At 47.1% G+C, this 20,606-nt stretch overlaps 1 protein-coding gene across 9 annotated transcripts in view; it reads right to left on the bottom strand.

Annotated features, from left to right (window-relative positions):
* LOC119173519 (uncharacterized) overlaps positions 1-20,380 on the bottom strand; it is a 264,826-nt gene extending 244,446 nt beyond the window's left edge. For 5 of the 9 annotated variants that reach the window (XM_075896501.1, XM_075896505.1, XM_075896502.1 and 2 more), the window contains exon 1: positions 18,858-20,379. In XM_075896501.1, coding sequence (XP_075752616.1) covers positions 18,858-20,156 — 1,299 coding nt within the window. In that variant the 5' untranslated portion in view covers positions 20,157-20,379. Of the gene's footprint in view, positions 1-18,857 lie in introns of all 9 variants that reach the window. The other 4 variants (XM_075896500.1, XM_075896503.1, XM_075896507.1 and 1 more) reach the window with 1 other exon arrangement.
* Between the last annotated feature and the right edge of the window lie 226 nt (positions 20,381-20,606).

Genomic DNA, 20,606 nt, shown 5'->3' with positions numbered 1-20,606 from the left:
AACTGCTTATGAGTGAAGGCATCACGAATTTGTGCCACGAGTGCCACGATATGGACAATGTGATCAGTGGTGAACCTAGCCTCTTGAAACCCACACTGGTATGGGTCAGTAGGCTATAGACAACCCTAAAGACCTTACATAGACAACTAGTTAATGCTATTGGCCTGTGGCTGAAAACTGAGGACGAGTCCTTGCCTTGTTTTAGAATCAGGATAACGATGGCTTCTTTCCAGGCTGTGGATGGCTCACCTAAAAACTATATCACGTTATAGAGGGAGAGAAGGGCTTTTTGGGTTTCAGTAGGAAGGTGTTTTAACATTTAATATGCCACACGGTCTGGGCCTGGGGTAGATTTATTGCAGCAGGTAAGTGAGGCTTGTAGTCAAGCCAAACAGAAAGGTTCATTGTATGCCTCGTGTGTTGTGGGTTTGCACTCTAATCTCTTTTTCTATTCTAGTTTTGTATCGTTGGAACGCTTCACTATAATGTGATGAGCTGGAGACTTGTTCGAAGTGCGCCCCGAGAGTGTTTGCCTGGTCCTCCAAGCAGCCACCTTGCGTGTCCACCAGAGGAAGTGAATATGCTTGTTTCTCTTCTACCTTTTTCACGCTGTTCCAGACTTTACCCTCTTGTGTGTATGATGTAATGCCCGATAAATATTTATGTCAACTTCCTCTTCTTGCCTGTTGGCACGTCCTCCTTCTTTGCGACTTGATGTTCTTAAATCTTATAAGATTCTTGGCTGTAGGTGAGTTTTGAATCAACTTCAATGAATTATTTTGTTTTTTGAGCGTAATACGGCACTCATTATTCCACCATGGGACTCGTCATTTGCTTGACGGTCTACATGTTTGCGGAATACATTTCGATGCAGCATCAATCAAGAAAGCTGTATAGCAAACAGCATCCTCCATAGTTAACTCCACCGTGTCAGTCCAAGCTAATTGAGTTTTTTTTTTAACAATCAGCTTTGTCAGTGAGTTACTTGGGAACCTGTGGAGGACATACATTTGTTACTGATGTGCTCATAACTATAGGAATATGGTCACTACCGTATAGATTATTTACGACTTCACATTTAGACAGAAGAAGAAGTGATAGGAGATGTTATCCCGAGGTCTATTGTCGAGTACGTATTGTTAGCGATGTTGTAATATGTTGCCTCTTTTTGATTCAGGAGCCTCGCGCCGGAAGAAAAAAGGAAATGTTCAACTAGGCCACCTCGCGCATCGCAGCGAGAGTCACCCCGGAGGCTACTATGTGCATTAAAGTCCCCTGGGACAAGGTAGGGTTCTGGAAGTTTGTCTATTAAGGATTGGAATTCATTTTTTTCAAGACTGTATTGTGGAGGTATGTATAGAGGTGACGAGCTTATTCAAAAGAACTGCTCGAACAGCCACCACCTCAAGGGATGTATGTAGTAATAGGTGTATACATGCAATCCCTTGATTGACTATGATTGACACCACTGGATGACACAACGGCATCATCCTGGTCCTTTCGAAAAATAACATAATGACGTAGAAAGCGTGTTTAGGTTTCAGGTGTGTTTCTTGTACACACAGCACTTTTCGTGTATGTTTGTGTAGAAGTTCCTGGATATCGAGGTTTCTTAGCAGTCCTCTGACATTCCACTGAAGTATTTGTGTCTCCGTTTAGAAGTTGTGTACAAAAAGTCTTGGCTTACATTACAGGACCTTATGGAAGCCCTGTAATGTGGAGTTGACCTTTTCTAGCGCACTTTCAAGAGTTGCACCTATCCTTCAACGTCTGGGGCGCTGGAGGAGTGGGACTTGTGTCTATCACCTCCTGTGAGGCGGTGGTTGGTGCCTGCTTGGCAGGCAGCTTCACAGTAGCTTCGGACCTAACTGCATCAGCACTGGCCTGAGGTACAGCATACTCTGAAGTCTGCTCACCATCTTTACCAGCGATCGGAGCAGTACAGGCTGCTCCAGCCTGGGGTGCTGATGGCACGACCACCACCACACTCTGTGTGACAGTCGCGGGCGGAAACATGTGGTGCGGCACGCCAGCGCGTCACATGGGGGAAGGAGGGATAAGACAGGTTGTGTAGAGCAAAACGTTTACATTCCTCTTGGAATGATGGATCGCACTTGACCTTGAGCTCCTCTATTTGTTTCTCTTTTTTCCATGGGGGGAATAAATAATCGTGAGTAGGCAGGGTGATCTCCTTCACAGTTTGAACAATGAGTTACCGTATTTTTCGGTGTTTAAGTCGAGGTCTTTTTCTGAATTTTTCGTCGGTGCGACTTATACAACGGTGAGACTTATGTACAGTCAAAATCGGGTTTGATGCCGCGGCTTCGGCCGCTTCGGCAGCCTGGATATCGCTGTGCGCCCCCTTTTGCCATGCACAGAAACCGCATTTTACAAACAAATAAAAATAGTGGTGAATTAACTCTCTAGAATTAACACAGCTGATGTAGCTTAGCACAGAAAATAAATAATCAAAGAGGGCTGAAAATGTGCAGGGATTTTAAAATTTTTAAATGATGAAAGGCGAGTTAGGATTTCTGAGCCGCTTCCTTTGCCGTCACTTCCGTACGCACTCGCGGCTGCTGCTTCGGTGCGCGCGTCACGTGTGTTGTGCCAGTCGTAGCGTGTGGCATAGACTCAGTGGCCTCGCTAATCTGACAACGGCACCATGGCTCCACATGGAAGGCAAAGTTGGCGAAGTTTCGATGTTAAGTTCAAGCTGCGCGCAGTTGAATTTGCCGAAGAACATGGAAATCGTGCTGCAAGGAGGGAATTTGATGTCGCCGAAAAAACGACCCGGGACTGGCGCAAAGCCCACAGCCTCCTTCGGACAATAAAGTCTACAAAGAAGGCCAACCGCGGCAAGAAGGCATGCTGGCCGGACCTAGAGCGTAGCCTGCGAACGTGGGTGCTGCAACAGAGAGCCGAAGGAAGAGGCCTATCAACAGTGCAGCTGCGCCTGAAGGCGAAGGCTCTGGCAGCGGAGACAAACATTGTGGGGTTCAATGGTGGTCCGTCGTGGCGCTTCTGCTTTAAGCGGCGGAATCAGCTTGCGATGAGAGCCCGCACTACAGTGTGTCAGAAGCTTCCTGATGACTCCCAAGCGCAGATGGAACGCTTCAGCTCATTCGTGCGGGAGGAAGTAGCGAAGAACAACATCAGCGCGAGCCACATCGTCAACATGGATGAAGCGCCGTTGACTTTCGACATCCCACTTGGGAGAAGCGTCGCCGAGAAAGGCCAAAAGACTGTCACGGTGAGGACAACAGGCCACGAGAAGTCTCACTTCACCGTTGTGCTCGCCTGCTGCGCAGACGGCACCAAGCTGCCTCCCATGCTTATTTTTAAGAGAAAAACCTTGCCGAAAGGTATTTTCCCTTCTACAGTAGTGGTTCAGGCGAACACAAAGGGTTGGATGGAAGAAGAAATGATGGGTGTGTTGCTTGACCGCTGTTTTTCACGTCGACCCGACGGATTCTTCCACGTAAAGCCAGGAATGCTGGTGATGAATAGTATGCGGGCACATATCACCGACGTTGCCAAAAAAAAGATCGGTTCGAAGAATTGTATGCCTGTAATTATACCCGGCGGCATGACCAAGATGCTTCAGCCACTCGATATTTCGGTTAATCGCAGCTTTAAGGCCGTCCTGCGACGTTTGTGGGAATCATGGATGTCGGAGAGTGAACACAACTTGACTAAAACGGGGGCGCATGAGACGCGCTGAGTTAGGGGAAGTGGCGAAATGGGTGAGCGAAGCATGGAATTCAATATCTGACAAGATCATTGTGGCGGGCTTTCGCAACGCCCGTTTGATCCCCTGCGTGACCGATGTTGAGTTCGAATCGAGCGAGTCGGAGGACGACAGTGACGTGCCGGAGTACGACGTGCCCGGAGTACAACACGAAATAGCTGCACTATTTGTCAGCGACTCGGAAGAAGAACACTTCGATGGATTTGATTAAACGCTGCTAGCCATCGCAATAAAGATACTTCAGACTGAAAATATTGAGTTTATTTATGGTGAGAAGAGCTCGCACGCGTGTGTGCAAACAGCTGGAAACTTGCAAACGCGACGGCCGCCTCTAGCATGAATTTTCTTAGTGCTTTCTCATGACGCAGCACTCGATGGCCGGGTGAGCAGGTGCGACTTAAATACGTTTTTTTTTTTTTTTTTCGGAAAAACTGCCATTTTGAGGGAGGTGCGACTTATACAAGGGTGCGACTTATAGACCGGAAAATACGGTAGTTGCTTCTGAGGTGCAGTTGTCGGATATGTGTTGAATGGATGCCCACTTTGCGCAAGTGGCATGCCCTCTGCAACTCTGCGATCCATGACTGAAGTGTTGACATTTGAAACATCAGCGAGCCTTGGGAATGTATGGTCTTACAAGGAACTTACAAAAGCCGATTTCAATTGATTTGGTAGGTCCCTGGTTCCGAAGGTAATTACTATGTGTTTTTTAGAAGTCTGTTGTCGCGCTTTATTGTTATTCGTTGGACTTTGACTACGTTCTGATCCTGCCAACCTTCCGAGCAGTTCGCTTTCAGAAAGTTCAAGGAGATCATCGTCGGAAATTACGCCACGGACAGTGTTTATGGACCTGTGTGGGCCCACCGTGACCGGGGTTTCTTCAAACACTACAAGTTTGGACAGCTTCTCATATTGAGCTTTGTCACGAACCTCCAGAAGGAGATCATGCGCCTTTACAACCCAGACCTATTGCTTCTGTGAGAGTTTTTGACACGAGAAAAGGTGACATTGCACGTACTGTCTTCTTTTCATTCTGGCTGAGGATAACACGGTACTTCGAGAAAGTTGGCTTTGCTATGTTTAGCATAAATGTGCTTTCGGTTCGGGAGCGATCAGGAAGGGGGAAAATGCATTTGCCATAAAAAACTCTAATGTTTGGCGGCGATGCTAACCACCCACCACCGAGCCCAACAAGGGGACGCTACAAGGTTGAATAACAAACACTTCGAGATGCCAACCATGCATTGCCGCTATAACCTGCTATAATTACCCGAGGTTGGATAGCTACACCAGGTTAACCCTCGCCGCCAGGAAATTTGTAAGTAAGCAGAAAAGAGAAGATGACAGGACAGATAGAAAGTGTTAGAGAAAGACGGCGATGTAGAGAGATGGAGACAGGAAAAGGCGACTGCCGATTTCCCCTGAGTGGGTTACAGCCCAGGGGTGCCGTCTACGTGAAGCTGGGGCCAAAGGGGTGTGTTGCCTCTGCCGGGGGGGGGGGGGGGGGGCCTTAAAGATAAAATCACCCGGCGTCTGCTCAACCTTCAGGATTCCCTTTTTCCTGGCCACGGCTCAGCCACGCAGGGCTAGGCGTGGGAGAAATCGAAACTCCCTCTTTGCTCGGGTCCGTGCTGTAGAAAACAGATTGAAGATGGAGCTCAGAGGCGAAGAAGAAGAGGTGGCCAGGGGCACGCTCTGCATATTTTTTTATTCTTGTTCTGTCAACAATAAACCGAAGACGTATTGGTTCTGCGGTCTCTCTGGTCCTTCTGAAACATGGTGCTGTGACCAGAATATCTGAGGACAGATGCAAAGACTTCAACCCCATTGGCAACAACGGGTTGAAGAACGAAGCAGCGGCGTCTGACTCGAGAACGAACCGTCTAGGGAAGGACCACGACCGACGACTGCTGGCAATGCACATAAACAGGCAAGAGCTCTTTCAACACGTTTTAAGCATGAATAAAGAGGTCCTATTAAAGAAGCGGAAGATGCTTCGAGCAAATGTGACAACGCTTGCGAGCGAAATTGATAAGAAGATAGAAGAAGATGCCGATCGAGCGCAACTTATGACGCCTCTTGAACAGATTGAACCGTTCAATGAAGAAGATGACGCGGAAGCAGAATTTGGAAGAGTTTTGCATTATGAGATTAAGATCGTCGCTGCAACGACAAAAATAGAGGAGCATTTACGCAAGTTAGAACGAGCAACACAATTGACTACAAGAATAGTCACAGAACAGGCGAGCTCAGAGCAAGGTACTAACCAAATCTCAGAGACGCAAGAGCTTGTTAAGTTGCCACGTCTTGAGATAATCAAGTTTGATGGGAAAAAAAACAGCATGGCCAAGGTTTTGGCATCAGTTCAAGACATCGGTGCATAACAGAGTGAACATGCGAAAAATCAAAAATTTAATTACCTCTTGGAGTTTCTGAGCAGGGAGGCTGCGTCCTTCATAGAAGGTTTGCAGTTTTCTGATCAGAATTACAAGCATGCAGTCGCTCTTTTGAAAGAAACATTTGGACCACAAGATCACTTAAGAGAGACCTACATAAAAGAAAGAGCAAACGTGGAAGCAGTGGAGAGTCCTAAAGATGTAGATGGGTTGAAGAAACTCTTCCAAAGTTGCAAGTGAACACACGAGCATTGCAGTCGTTAGGATTGGAAATGGATAGTTATGCCACAATGATAGCTCCTGTTGTAAAATCTGCGCTACCAGTGAATATGAGGATTGAGATGAAGATGAAGGAGATAGAGAAAGGTGACAACAGATCAGTAACTACGGAATTGGATTCAGCATAAAGAGCGTAGAGCAGTTTGAAACAAATTATGTAGTTTTTAAAGATATATATATATATATATATATATAAATACTGTGCGGTGACATACTGTGCGGTGACTGGGTAATGTATTTTCTCCTCGAGTTTCTTCTCTATTGTGTGTGTATATATATATATATATATATATATATATATATATATATATACACACAATAGAGAAGAAACTCGAGGAGAAAATACATTACCCAGTCACCGCACAGTATGAGGCGGACTAGAGCATCTACGCCTCAAAGCACCTCGATGAAAAAATGCATCTTCTGTGAGATGACAAAGACATGAGACAACTCTCAAAAAGACAGGTTCGGCAAGCCACGGCAAGGTTATATGACCCTCTAGATTTTTTACACCATTTTCAGTTAGAGCAAAAATATTGCTGCAAAAAATTTGGATGGATAAATTGAGATGGGACGACCCGTTACCAAGCCAGCATCGACCAGCTTGGAAGGACTGGTCGGAGGAGCTTTAGCACTTAGATGACTTCACCGTTAACAGATGCTATGACAACATGCAAGCTGAAGTTAAAGTATCGACTCTACATATGTTCTCCAATGCAAGTCCAATAGTGTATAGAGCAGCAACATACATTGTAACAGAATACTTCGATGGAAGCGATGAAGCCAATTTAATCATTGCAAAAAGCACAGTCGCTCCATTCAAAAAGATTACACTAGCAAGAGTGCAGTTGTTGGCTGCCACAATATCAGTCAGATTAGCCAGTCATATCACTGAGAATTTCATCAGGAAACTAAGCAGTGTGAAATTCTGGACTGACTTTCAAATTGTATTATGCTGGATAAGAAGATGTCAAACAAGACGAAAGATCTGTTTGTTCGCAACCGCACAGCAGAAATCAAGAGCAAGTCCAACGAGAGTCAATGGGGTTATGTTCAAAGTGATGAAAATCCTGTGGATTTGATGTCAAGCGGGATGAAGATGAAACGTTTGCTGAACAGTGAATTATGGTGGAAAGGCCCCACGTGGATCAAGAATGAAAAACAAAGGCCCGATTATGACATCACGCAAGAAGCGGACAGTGATGACAACAAAGACAACAAAAAGACCGTGGCAAGCTTAACCACAACCACGAATCAAGAAAAGATAATTGATGTGAACAGGTTTGGATCATACAAGATAGCGTTACTCGTTACCGAGTGGGTGATGCATTATATAGGAAACAGACGACAAGAAAGGAAAAGAGGTTCGCTCACAGGAAAAGAATTGGACAAGGCAGAGTTTGAGCTGATAAAGCAGGAGCAGAAAAAGTTACAAAATGCAGTGACACGAATATATGACAACATGAATCTGTATGGCACGAACACCTTCCAAGATGATCAAGGTGTCTTAAGAGTAAAAGAGAGGCTTCAGTGGAGTGATTTGAGCTTTGATGAGAAGCATCCTATTGTTTTACCAAGAGAAAGTCACTTTTCAGTACTCCTAGTTCTGAACACGCATCAAGTGACAATGCACGATGGCGTTGCAGCAACATTGACACATCAACGAACGTGGTTTTGGATTGTGCGTGGCTGACAGATGGTGAAATATGTGATAAAGAAATGCATCACATGTAGGAGGTTTAATTCTAGACCAATGGCACAAGAAATTTCACCATTACCAGCTGACAGGATAACACAGACGAGGCCATTCGACACAGTTGGTATAGACTTTGCTGGACGGCTAAATGCTCGAGAGGAAAAAAGCGACAGAATTACAAAGTTTTACATTGTGATATTTACGTGTGCAGTAACAAGAGCCATACAACTGGAGTTGGTCAAGAGGATGTCATCAGAAGCGTTTGTACAAGCATTCAGATGATTCGTAGCTAGAAGAGGATTGTGTACAACTATTTACATTGATAATGCAAGAGCGTTCAAGAAATCTGAGAAACAGATGAACAAGATATTGAAGATGGAAGATGAAAGGGTGCAACAGTATACCAGTAACCTGATAAAAAATAGAAGTTTATTGTAGAGTTAGCTCCATGCTGTGGAGGATTTTATGAAAGACTGATCAGAAGCTTTGAGACGTCCATGGCAAAAACTACAGATGCTCGACTTTTGGATGAAGAACTACGGTCTGTGGTTCTTGAACCAGGAGTAATTAACCACCGGCCTCTTAATTATGTGTATGACGATCCTAACGAGCCACAACCCATCACACCGGCGGACGTTATAGGAGGCAGGCAAGCAATGAACAAGCAGGAAGAAAACAGACTCGGAGAATACAGTTTGCTTATTTACTGGAGTGCAAGAAAACAAGCAATTATAACATGGTGGACCAGATGGAAAAAGGAGTACCTGAGGGAGCTTAAGTGTGCCAGCAGGAAAATAGAGGGTCACACAAATATACAAGAAGGAGTTGTACTTCTGCTTGGAGAAGCGCAAAAAAAGAACACAGTGGAAGCTCTGCAAGGTTGAAAAGATTTTCCCAGGCAAGGATGGACTGGTGAGAACATGCTTGCTTCGTACGTGTGAAGGCAAATTAATCAAGAGGCCGATTCAACTGTTGTATTCCCTCGAAGGTTGCTTCGGTTGAATATGGCCGATGGGAAGATGTAGAAAACAGATCGAAGATGGAGCTCGGAGGCGAGAAAGGAGAGGTGGCCAGGGGCACGCTCTGCATATTTTTTTATTCTTGTTCTGTCAACAATAAACTGAAGACGTATCGGTTCTGCGGTCTCTCTGGTCCTTCTGAAACACGTGGTGTTGCTACACACCAAACGCCTGCTTGCACAGACGCCCCTGCGGGGCCTGTTGGGTATGTGCCACCAGCGGTTATGGACATTGTCAACGGGGATGCACATGCCAGGCCATAAGAAGCTTCACTTCTAAAAAATGACAGAAACTGAAGGATATACACATGCACCATCGGCATCAAATGAAATGCAAACTGTGGCAAGCATTAGACATCGTATTGTCGCGACGTCAAGAGAGAGGTCGTACTCGAAGACGCTGAGAAAACAGCAACCGGTCGGTCTTTTTGTTAACCGCGAGAGAGAGAGTTCCTCATCTTTTTCGTTGTTGCGTTCTGCATAAAAGCGTGCAGATGCGCGTATGCGCTGTCGCCTTCATCTTTTTCGCGGGACGTACGTGACATTTGCCTCCCTCCAAAAATGGCATCGTCCCGATGCGCAGCCAAGGCACTCTACTTATAAAAACGCACATATGCACCGGCACGCACAGTACAAACGAGAGTTAGCTGGACAAGTAGGGTTTCATCCGGATGACATGCACGATTTCGGGTGAGCAGTTTCGGCGACTGGAACTGCAATTGCCGTCGGGAATAACTTCGTAGTTGATGTCGTTCAATCGTCGGGTGACTCAATATGGGCCAAAGTATCGTCGTAATAGCTTTTCTGAAAGTCCCCGTCGACATATTGGGATCCAGACCCATACCTTGTCGCCTGGTTTGTAGGTTACCAATTTATGTCGTAGGTCGTACCGTTTCGCATCTTTGTGTTGCTGGTGACAAATACGCACGCGGGCTAGCTGTCGGGCTTCTTCGGCACGCTGACCAAATTATTCGGCGTCAGCGTGAGTGTCGTCACACTCGTGCGGCAGCATAGCGTCCAACGTTGTAGTGACTTCGCGCCCGTGTATTAAACTAAACGGCGTCATTCCGGTAGTTTCCTGCCGGGCAGTATTATAGGCGAAGGTCACATAAGGCAAGATTTCGTCCCAGTTCTTGTGTTCTGTATCGACATACATGCAGAGTATGTCTGCGAGGGTCTTATTAAGCCGCTCTGTTAGTCCGTTTGTTTGTGGGTGGTACGCCGTTGTTCTCCGGTGAGCTGTACCACTGAGCCTGAGAACCGACTCCAAAAGTTCTGCCACGAACGCAGTTCCTCTATCCGTGATGAGAACTGTTGGAGCACCATGCCGAAGGACGACGTTTTCTATGAAGAAATGAGCCGCTTCTGCTGCTGTGGCCCTCGGCATGGCTTTAGTTTCTGCGTAGCGAGACAAGTAATCAGTGGCGACAATGATCCATCTGTTCCCTGTGGTAGAAGTTGGGAATGGGCCCAAGAAATCCATTCCGATTTGGGCGAATGGCTTTGCTGGTACTTGAACGGAATGTAATAAGCCTGCCGGCCTGCCGGGTGGTGCTTTGCGTCTTTGGCAGTCGGCACATGTTTGGACGTGATGTTTCACAGCAGCAGGTAGGTTAGGCCAGTAGTAACTGTTTTGCAGACGGGACAATGTTCGAGTGTAACCGAGATGACCAGAGGTGACTTCATCATGGCAGGCTTCCAGAATTTCTTTTCGCAGTGATGCAGGGACGACGAGCAAGTATGGGCTGCCGGTGGGAGAAAAGTTTTTCTTGTATAGGACGTCGTTCCTTAAACAAAAAGATGGCACTTCTCTCGCGAAAATTCGCGGCACGTCTTCCCGTCGTCCTTCTAAGAAATCGATAAGCGAAAGCAGGTCAGGGTCACGGCGCTGCTCTTGTGAGATAGTGGCCGCGTTGATGACTCCCAAGAATGCGGCGTCCATAGACTCGTCATTAATAGCGGCAGGCTCAACAGGTGACCGCGAGAGACAGTCTGCGTCGGTGTGCTTCTTCCCTGATTTATAAATAATGGTCATATCAAACTCCTGAAGCCGAAGGCTCCAGCGTGCTAAACGGCCGGATGGGTCTTTCAAGTTAGCGAGCCGGCAAAGCAAGTGGTGATCACTGACGACCTTGAATGAGCGGCCGTACAGATACGGTCGAAATTTGAGAACCGCCCAAACCACGGCGAGGCACTCTTTCTCGGTAGTCGAGTAGTTCTCTTCCGTGCGAGAGAGAGCTCTGCTGGCATAGGCTATCACTTCCTCGCAGTTATCTTGCCATTGTATCAGTACGGCGCCCAGGCCTACATTGCTTGCGTCGGTGTGAAGTTTCCTGGTCAAAGTGCGCCAGAACCGGAGGTGTTTGGAGGCGTTGGCGTAATTCGTTGAACGCTGTTTGTTCCTTTTCACTCCAAAGAAAGGGGACATCCTCTCGTGTGAGCCGCGTCAGAGGCGCCGCAATAGACGAAAAGTTGGCGATGAATCGTCGGTAATAAGCGCAGAGGCCTAAGAAGCGTCTCACTGCTCTTTTGTCATGCGGTGCGGGAAACTTTGCGACAGCGTCGATTTTGCCCGGGTCAGGTCGAACACCTTCGTGGCTGACCACGTGGCCTAAGAAGCAAAGTTCGTTGAAACCGAAATGGCACTTCTCTGGCTTTAAAGTCAGGCCAGCCGAACGTATAGCTTGTAGAACTGCGAATAATCGACTTAGGTGTTCCTCGAATGTAGCTGAGAAGACGACAACGTCGTCTAGATAAACCAAGCATGTCTGCCACTTAAGTCCGGATAGCAAAGTGTCCTTTAAACACTGAAAAGTGGCTGGCGCTGAGCATAACCCGAATGGAAGCACTTTAAATTCATAAAGACCGTCGGGCGTCACGAAAGCAGTTTTCTCACGGTCTCTCTCGTCGACCTCTATTTGCCAATAGCCACTTCGCAGGTCCATCGATGAGAAATAGCGTGCATGCCGCAGCCGATCAAGAGAGTCATCTATACGTGGCAGTGGGTAGACGTCTTTCTTCGTTACTTGGTTTAACTTGCGGTAATCTATACAGAAACGCAGGCTGCCGTCTTTCTTTTTAACCAATACCACGGGGGATGCCCAGGGACTCTTGGAAGGCTGTATTACGTCATCTTGGAGCATCTTCTGAACTTGCTTTTGGATCTCCTCACGTTCTTTCGGAGCCACACGGTATGGGTTTTGACGGATCGGTCTCGTATTTTCTTCAATGATGATTCGGTGCCGGGTCAGTGGTGTTTGCTTGACTTTCGACGTGCACGAAAAACAATTTTTGAACTGGTGTATCAGCTCTAGTAGGCGCTGTTTTTCCGAGGCTGGCAGGGTTGAGCAAATGTTGACAGACAAAGGTGTCGAGGCTGGGATGGTTGCCTCATCCTGTTGCAAAGCGAAGCAATCTCTGGCTTGGTCCACGTCGTCGTAGTAGGCAATCGCGGTGCCCTTCTGGATGTGACGACGCTCGTTGCTGAAGTTGGTGATGAGGACTTCTGCCCGCCCATCAATTAGTGCCAGAATGCCTCTCGCTATTGAAACACCTTGCGTAAGCAATAGCGTGTCTATTCGCTCCGCTATCACCTCATTACGGCACGGCCGTTCACACAACACCGACACAAGGCGGGACGTACGTGGCAGTATATATCACTGATATGTGCGCATCCGTTCTATTTGGTAGAACTGCACAGGTCCGCTGTGATGAGTGGTCCAGGCACACTATGGACAGTTGTTAATGCTTGCTACTGTTAGTGTTTCATTTGACGGCGATAATCCTAACGCTCCTCGTTTGTCGCAATGATCACAAACGCAGTTCAGCAGAGATTTACCTAGAGCTATTTATGTAGATATCGAAATCATTCATTTTGTTTTGATTTTTTTGCTTCTACCGATGTGGGCAATAACAGCATCAAGGTGTAGTCTGACTTCAGTGATGTCAACCTCGTTTAGCCCTTTCAGCCCTGGAATTTTTATTTTCTACACAGATTTTTTTCGTTTAGATATTTGATACCTCAAGGACTCTAGAAACTTAACTAAGCAAAAAAAAATTCATTTCTGCGATTATTTACCGATTTACATCTACGTCGTCAAAACCGCACATCAGGGCTCAGTGGTTGCGAAACAGCGAAAAGTTGGTTTATTGCTATGTGAAAAGTACAATATAGTTCCAAGCACAAATTTCATCACTTATGCATATGGAATGCTCGGAAGCAGTTTCGAGACTTGGCAAGACACACATGCACCTTACATTTCTCACACATTATACGCGTTTGTCCCGTGCAACCCTCCAGCTTACATCGCTGCTCCCTGCTGTCAGAGCGAATAGGCCAGTGTCCCACCTCGTCGTATCGCACATCTCGCACAGGCCTATTTTCGGTATATTTTGCTTCTTTAGAAGGTTGCAAAGGTGAGAGCGATGGCCTTCCGCGTTTTCTCGCCTTGGGCAGGCTCTGTACTCGTGCAAGGGCTTCTGCAATACTCAGAGTGAAGTCGAGCAAGTCCAGCTGACTGGCAGACGTCAGCCCTCGTGCGACTGCATCTCTTCTGTATTCAAGCCATGCATTCACGACTGAAGCATTGATAACATGAAATATCATCCTCAGTGTCCATTTTCGTGACCGAATCTTCGTGCGGTAGAGTGCCACTAGGAAGTCGGTTTTATCAACTCCACCCATGCTGCTGTTGTACATTCTTACAACAGCAGGCCGTTTTACTTCTATGTAGCACCCATCTTTCTTGCTCCAGCGCTTTGCGGTGTCTTCATCATCGATAGCCACAAAGTTCGATGCCAGAGTCACAGCCTTGTTGTCGTACCATCGTGTGACCGCCACTTTTCCATCTTTGCTGACCACAGAAGCGGAAGAACCGCGACCTTTTTGCTTTAGATTTTTCTCTGGCTCCAGCGGGCATTTTTGACATCGGTTGACTCGAATTGTTCCTGCAGCAAATATCTTCTTATCAAGGAGCATGCGCAGCAGAGGCAGTGACGTAAAATAATTGTCAAAAAATAGCTTGTGCCCCTTGTCGCAGGGAATACGGTGAGCAAGCTGTGACACTATAGCGCCTGTCACGCCATACTGCTGTTTTAGGCTTTCGTCTAGCCTTGTTGTTGACCCCTGATAAGGCAGGGAAGAATACACAATGCCAGACTCTCCACACAGCATGAAGATTTTTACACCCCAGGGGTGTGGCTTGCCTTTCACATACTGCTTTATATCGAGCTTTCCTTTGAAGGGAACAATTTGTTCATCGATACACAATCGTTCCTCCACCTTCAAGGACCGACACCTTGCTTCAAATTTATCAAGAAGGGGTCTCACCTTCCAGAAGCGATCCTTTGGGTCCGGCAGAGACACGTCAACGATGTGCAGATTGTTCCTCAGCTTTTCGAAGCGGTTGCGTGAGAGTTCAGTGGATGCCACCAGCCTAGTCTTCATTTCCGGCTTCCAATATAACCGTAGCCTTGGGTATCGCATCACCCCCATGATCAAGTGAAGAGAAATCAGCTGTCGGATTTCCTGTTCATTTGTACCAACGCATCTCCCTTCTTGCAGTAAAGAATACTGGTTAGTTCTTTCTGCCATGTCAATGAATATGCTCTTGGGAACGTAGTGACTGAAGTAGTCCCACGGTGAGGGCATCTCTTCGTTAGTATTCAAAAAAGGAAGTTCGTCGCACTCAAAAGATGTGTCTGGCTTTACGAACTTCTTTTTAGTCCAAGCTGCTGCCGGCACCTCGCAAACATCATCCGCACTTTCCTCCTCGCTGTCAGCATGTTCTTGCTCGGGCTCCTCAAGATCATCACCGCTGTCAGAGGAATTGTCTATTTCTCCTTCTAGATCAGACAAATTACCATTGTCCAGTTCATGAAAAAGTGCATCTGTGCTTTCTTCTAAACGCCTGCCGTAGAACGAGGATGCTGGTATACCTGGATTAGGTGCACCTGTAAGGAAAAAAAAAGCTCAATGTAGCCGGATGCCAACGCAAGTCGCCCGCCCGCCAGCACGCGATGAACAACCACAAAGCCCTGCTGTCGTCAAAACCGCACGCCGAAAAAACGCCTTTTTGCAAGTAATCCGCGCATGCAGTGACAATAATTCAAATGCCCGTGTTATGGGCTATCTGTTTAGATATTATAAGAAAAATTACAACTTGAAATATGAAGCGGTTCATGAATTACAAAAGAAAGAAAAGCGCACGTACCTGCCGATGCGTCTGCCATGTTTGTTGTTGTCATTTCTTCTTCTTCCTTCAACGCTCCTCTGCGGGATCACATGACTAATGATGGCGATGGCACTAGCACTTCCAATTGTACAACGAAAAAGAAAACGAGCAGTTTCGGTTCTGTTTTCACGTTGAAAATGAAGTTTTTGAGTCGTGTCGTCATTTGACGACGCCAGGGCCGAAAGGGTTAAACTAGCGAGTCTCGCTGTGATCCTGCGACGGATTTCACCAATGTTCTGCCGCTGTCTTGCAAAAAAACTATGGGGCTTCAATGGTTTCGATCTCGTAATACATTTTTTTCTCATTCGTACCCTCCCACCTGCTCTTCGGACGCATGCCGCATTCCAGGGGCAGATTGAGTTGCTTTGCATGGCTTTGCATGGCTCTGCTGTCACTGCTCTGCCGCCATTCCCTTCACGACATGGCGCCTCTGCTCGAGCTCTCCCAAACAAAAAAAAACCCCCAGTAAAAACGGAAAAACTGAACATGCTCATACATGAACAGTATTCGGCAATGGGATGCCTCGCATGCTGTCAACGAAAACGACGCTTTGCTTTCGGTCAGTTGGAGCCAGGCTTCGTTCGCAGAAAGCTGCTGTCATTGCCAGAGCATGGGGGATCCTTGCAGACTGACTGAAATGCAATCTTGCTTCCATGTTGAGATCTTCCCTGAAAGGTTCAAAGCCTGTAACCACATTCATCGCGGCAATCATCAAAGACGTGGCATCCCTCCACCGCGGCCAAGTAGCAGCCGATTGCATGTGCAATGACGTGCGTTGGCACTTTTTAATTGGCTGAGAGCCATGTGATTCATGATGACATTCCTTCAGCACTGAGTCAGGGGCAAAAGAAATTGAGTAAGAAATATTTGCTTTATCTCCGCTCACAACTTATCTTTTCACACCCGATCAAAACTAGATGCCTTCTTCAATGCCCCTGCTCGTTCCACCTCAACCTCATATTTTTTGTTAGCATACCTTTAAGGTCCCTAAATGAATGTACTTATCGGACGCCCAAGCGGGAGAGTTACACCAAGAAAGATCCACTTCACACTCACCCACTACCACGAGGAGAAATCCAAATACAAACATCGACCTCACTGTCGGCTCCGATGAGGCAGTAAGCTAAAGTGACACTTCATTTTGTGCTAATATACAGAGTTCACGATATTGCATTTGGTGTCTCATGTGAATGGGTTATGGTGGCTACATGAGACAGTATAAGCGTCATATCTGCTTGGTATAGACTCCGAATAAGACACAAATCACACGCACACAAAAAGGCTAAAACATTTAAATGTTTAACAATGTAATTTAATATATTTTTCCTTATCTCATACATCGAGTTATTTTCGAAGGTGCTTGGGCACCGGGATTGCAACAGCACAAACCTACCTCCCAAAAGACTACAATCTGGACAATTCGAAATATAGAATTTTGTTTCAGAATTATACATCAATACATGTTGACTGCAGGGGTTCCCTCAAGTAAAAAAGAATGATCTAGACGATGTGTGGCAGCTTGGGCTAGTTGTTATGGCACGACGATCGTTATAGCGCGAGAACAAAACGACGACACAGAGACAAGGACACGAGCGCTCGTGTCCTTCTTGTCTTTGTGTAGTCGTTTTGTTCTCGCGCTATAACTATGCTCATGCTCCAGACAAGTTATGAAAGTGTAGCTCATGACTACACTTATCAAAAAAAAGGAAAGTGCGATGAAGACGGTCACGTGCAGGCCGGGGTTCACTGGCGAGAGTTCCGTGGGTTTCATGTTCAAGACCCAAGGTCCAGAGTGCAACAGATGGCGAAAATGCCTGAGAGTGACAGCTCTTTTCGTAATGCGCATGCACCATGTATGCAAAATATATAGGAACTATCTTTTCACAATTGTTCACGATAAATATTTGCACTGGTGTGTGCACTAATTTTGCGACAACAGGGTTTGCTGGAAAAAAATTTTAATGCATAATTAGCACTGACAAAAAAAAGTAGACATAGTGCACAGATTTGACGAGCACAATAAATAATTTGGAACAGTACTTTTGGTAGGAAATTTCTTTTTTGTGCGGTTGCATGCAATTTACTAACTTCGGAAATTTTGTGAAAATAAGACAAGTAACCGGCAAGGTCCATTTCTTCCTTCACATTTTTTTTTCTCACTTTGTAGGCTTCTCTAGGGTCGTGCGATGCATCGACCTGCAAGGCGACTTTAGTGCACTGTAGTGGACAATCAATCAAGAGGTCGCTCATTCACTTTCCCAGAACAGTCAGATGGTTTTTTAAATGCGAAGCAGGCGGAGGTATTGTCGCTCCCTCCTTCCCGATACGTCCACACTCCCACTGCTTTGCATCCACACGTGGTTCCCTTTAGCGGGAGATAGTGTAATTTTTTTTGTACATAAATAATAATTTGATTAATGATATTAATTAATTTGATTATCATCATGAGGCATGCAGAAATATATTTGCTATAAGCGCCATCCTATCTAGTTACATCACTGTGTAAAACAAAGCAATGTGAAGTGATTTTCTTATAAAACTTGCTTGATCTCGTATGTATAGTTATAGCAATAAGTCGGCATGATCATGACATATAAGTAAAACCTGGACAAATTCAACCACCAGGGTTATGCATTGCTATTTAATTGTGTTAGAGATTTGGCATCACATTAAAACAAATTCTTTTTTATAACACATAAAAGCAAACCTGTTTGCCTTTCTCTAGAACGTATGCAACATTTCTTTATGGAGAAACACAGCACTGTATCAGGTGTGGGAGACTATGGCATGGAGCTCTCTGGCCCATTTCACATGCTCTCCGCTAGACGGCCCTGTGGATGAACAAACTTGCTTGACATGACAGCTGTGTTTATAATGTGAAGTTAGACAGGTGTGCTGCAATTGCATTCCTCGTTTGACCTAACAGGGAGAAGCTGCGACTAGCTTGACTACCCAAAATGCAGAGGCAAGAGTTACAAGATCAACTGCCCAAGCTTCTTTCAAACTTGTGGCTTTGGGATTGAGTTCATAGACTGACTTCTTCCCAGCAAATAAAGCCAAGATTGTGCTAACCAGTTTACAGGGAAACATTTGATGTATCGTCACATTTCCAACATGCTTAAAACTGAACTTAAATATGGTATTGTATTTGTGACATATGTAGGTATACACTTGGTTTAATAGTGCCCTGGACCAATGAAGACTAATGAATGCTGGCTGTGTGCAGAGTGCGAGCGTTAGAACACAACATTTCTGCACTGTGGCCTTTCCATTTACTTTACTTGAGCCTTTCATTGCAGCGAGGAAACTATACTGCAATATACAGGAATGATTTCAACCCAGTGCAGTTGCTTACTCATGCGCTGGTTGTTGAGCACTCCCACCACAAAACGGCCATTAACTACAGCTCTGCTTCGCTCGATGATGCCGCAGAAGTTACAAAGTGGTCTTTAGTGTCACACATGAAAATAATTCCAACACTGACCTGGCCACTTGCACGTTCTTTGGCATCCAGCATCTGCTCGATGAGCAGCTGCACGGACCTCTGGATGCTGTCACGAAGCGACTCGGCAATGGTCCGGGGCTCCTCGAACAACACGGATGGGCAGAGCTCAGACAGCTGCGTTATCTCCACAGTTCGCTCTGCAGCCGCCCCGTCGTCAGATGGGATCGCCTCCTCATTTGCCGCGGCACCTTTTTCAGTGGTCGCCTCGTTGCCTTCGTTATCATCGGTGCCATCAGCCTGTAGTGCGGCCTCTTCAGCGCTGTAGTTGTGCGTGTCACGTGCCGTCTCGTCGTGCACTGCGGGGTCGTCCATGACAAGATCCTCCGCTCCATCAGCACACTCCTGGCCCACGCCATCGGCATCTTCCACGTCGTCAACGACCTGTGCATCATCGGCGTCTACGCATTCCATCTCTTCGTCCCACTCTGCGTCTTGCGTGCCGTCGCCCTCCTCGTAATACTCCACTTCACCGTCGGCGGCTGCTTCCCAGTTTTCCGCGGCCTCTCCCTCCGCTCCTTCTTCGCCTTCCCCGTCCTCCTCGACAAGCTCCTCTTCGCCGTCCCGAGACTCCACGGCCTCTTGCGGATCCTGCGACTCCTCGACCACTTCACCGTCGTGCTCCCCGACCTCCTCTTCGCAATGCTGAGACTCTTCGGCTCCTTCGCCGTCCTGGGACTCTTCGGCCTCTTCCTCGACTATCTCTTCGTCCACCTCTGTGTACTCCTCGCCGTTCACGTTATCTGCGCCTTCATCGGCACACTCTCCGTCGTCCTCCGGAGTGGCCTCGTCGCCAACTTCCTCCGCGGCGCCGTCCACGTTCCCCTCGGCGTCTTTGTCGGTCTCGGCAGGCATGGAGTCCTCTTCGTCGGCAGCGCTGTCGCGGTTGTCGTCTTCCGCCCTCTGCTCCTCGCTGGGCGCCGGCGAGCCTCCTTCGTCGTCTTCGACGTCGAGAAACAGAGCTTCGCACGCGCCGTCATCTTCTTCTTCTTCTTCGGAGGGGGCCCCGTCTCCCACTTCGGTCGGCTCGGGCTCCTCGGCTGCAGCCGTCGAGGCCCCGTCCGAGAGCTTCCTCTTTTTAGCCTCGCTGGCTTCTATGGCGGCGGCGTCCGCCTTCTGGCCGACCACGGCATCCGACAGCTTTTCGACAACCACGATAGCAGCTGCCAGCTTGCTGCTTTCCAGCTGCTGTGCCGTGCTGCATGAGGCCGGCTTACCCGCACATCTGCCCTGAGTCACCGACTTACTACCTCGGCGCGCTATATTTTTCCGCGGCGGCATGCTCACGGTTTGTGGATGCGCTGCTTCGAATTCTAAAGGGCCCGTAATTTTTCACCTCGCTGACTGCTAAACGGGCGAAAGGGGCAGGTTACACCACGGTAGCAAAGGGCAAAACAATCGTATTCGCGATCTTTTACACCTGAAATTCCACAGAATGCACCACACACAAACACGGCTCAAACAACATGGCGCTCTTGAGGCTAAATGTGGCTCAAATCTTAGTGTCGTGAATGGGCGGCGAGACTGAAAGTTTTTGATACAGCTGAATACAGTCTCTAGAGGGCGCAGCCACTCGCTGGCGCGCTGTGAGTGTTTGTCACACATGGCGCCGATAAATTATACACGAGAAAAAAAAAAGGGTATGGGGACTATGCGGGCAGGTTAGCGCGTTCAGAACGCCACATACGTGACTGAGCTATGAAAGAATTTCACGGCGCATGTGACAAGAAC

The sequence above is a fragment of the Rhipicephalus microplus genome, chromosome 5 (assembly GCF_043290135.1).
Source record: "Rhipicephalus microplus isolate Deutch F79 chromosome 5, USDA_Rmic, whole genome shotgun sequence".
NCBI lineage: Eukaryota > Metazoa > Arthropoda > Arachnida > Ixodida > Ixodidae > Rhipicephalus > Rhipicephalus microplus.
The sequence above is the reverse complement of the archived record's forward strand: the minus strand, read 5'-3'. Positions and strand labels throughout refer to the sequence as shown.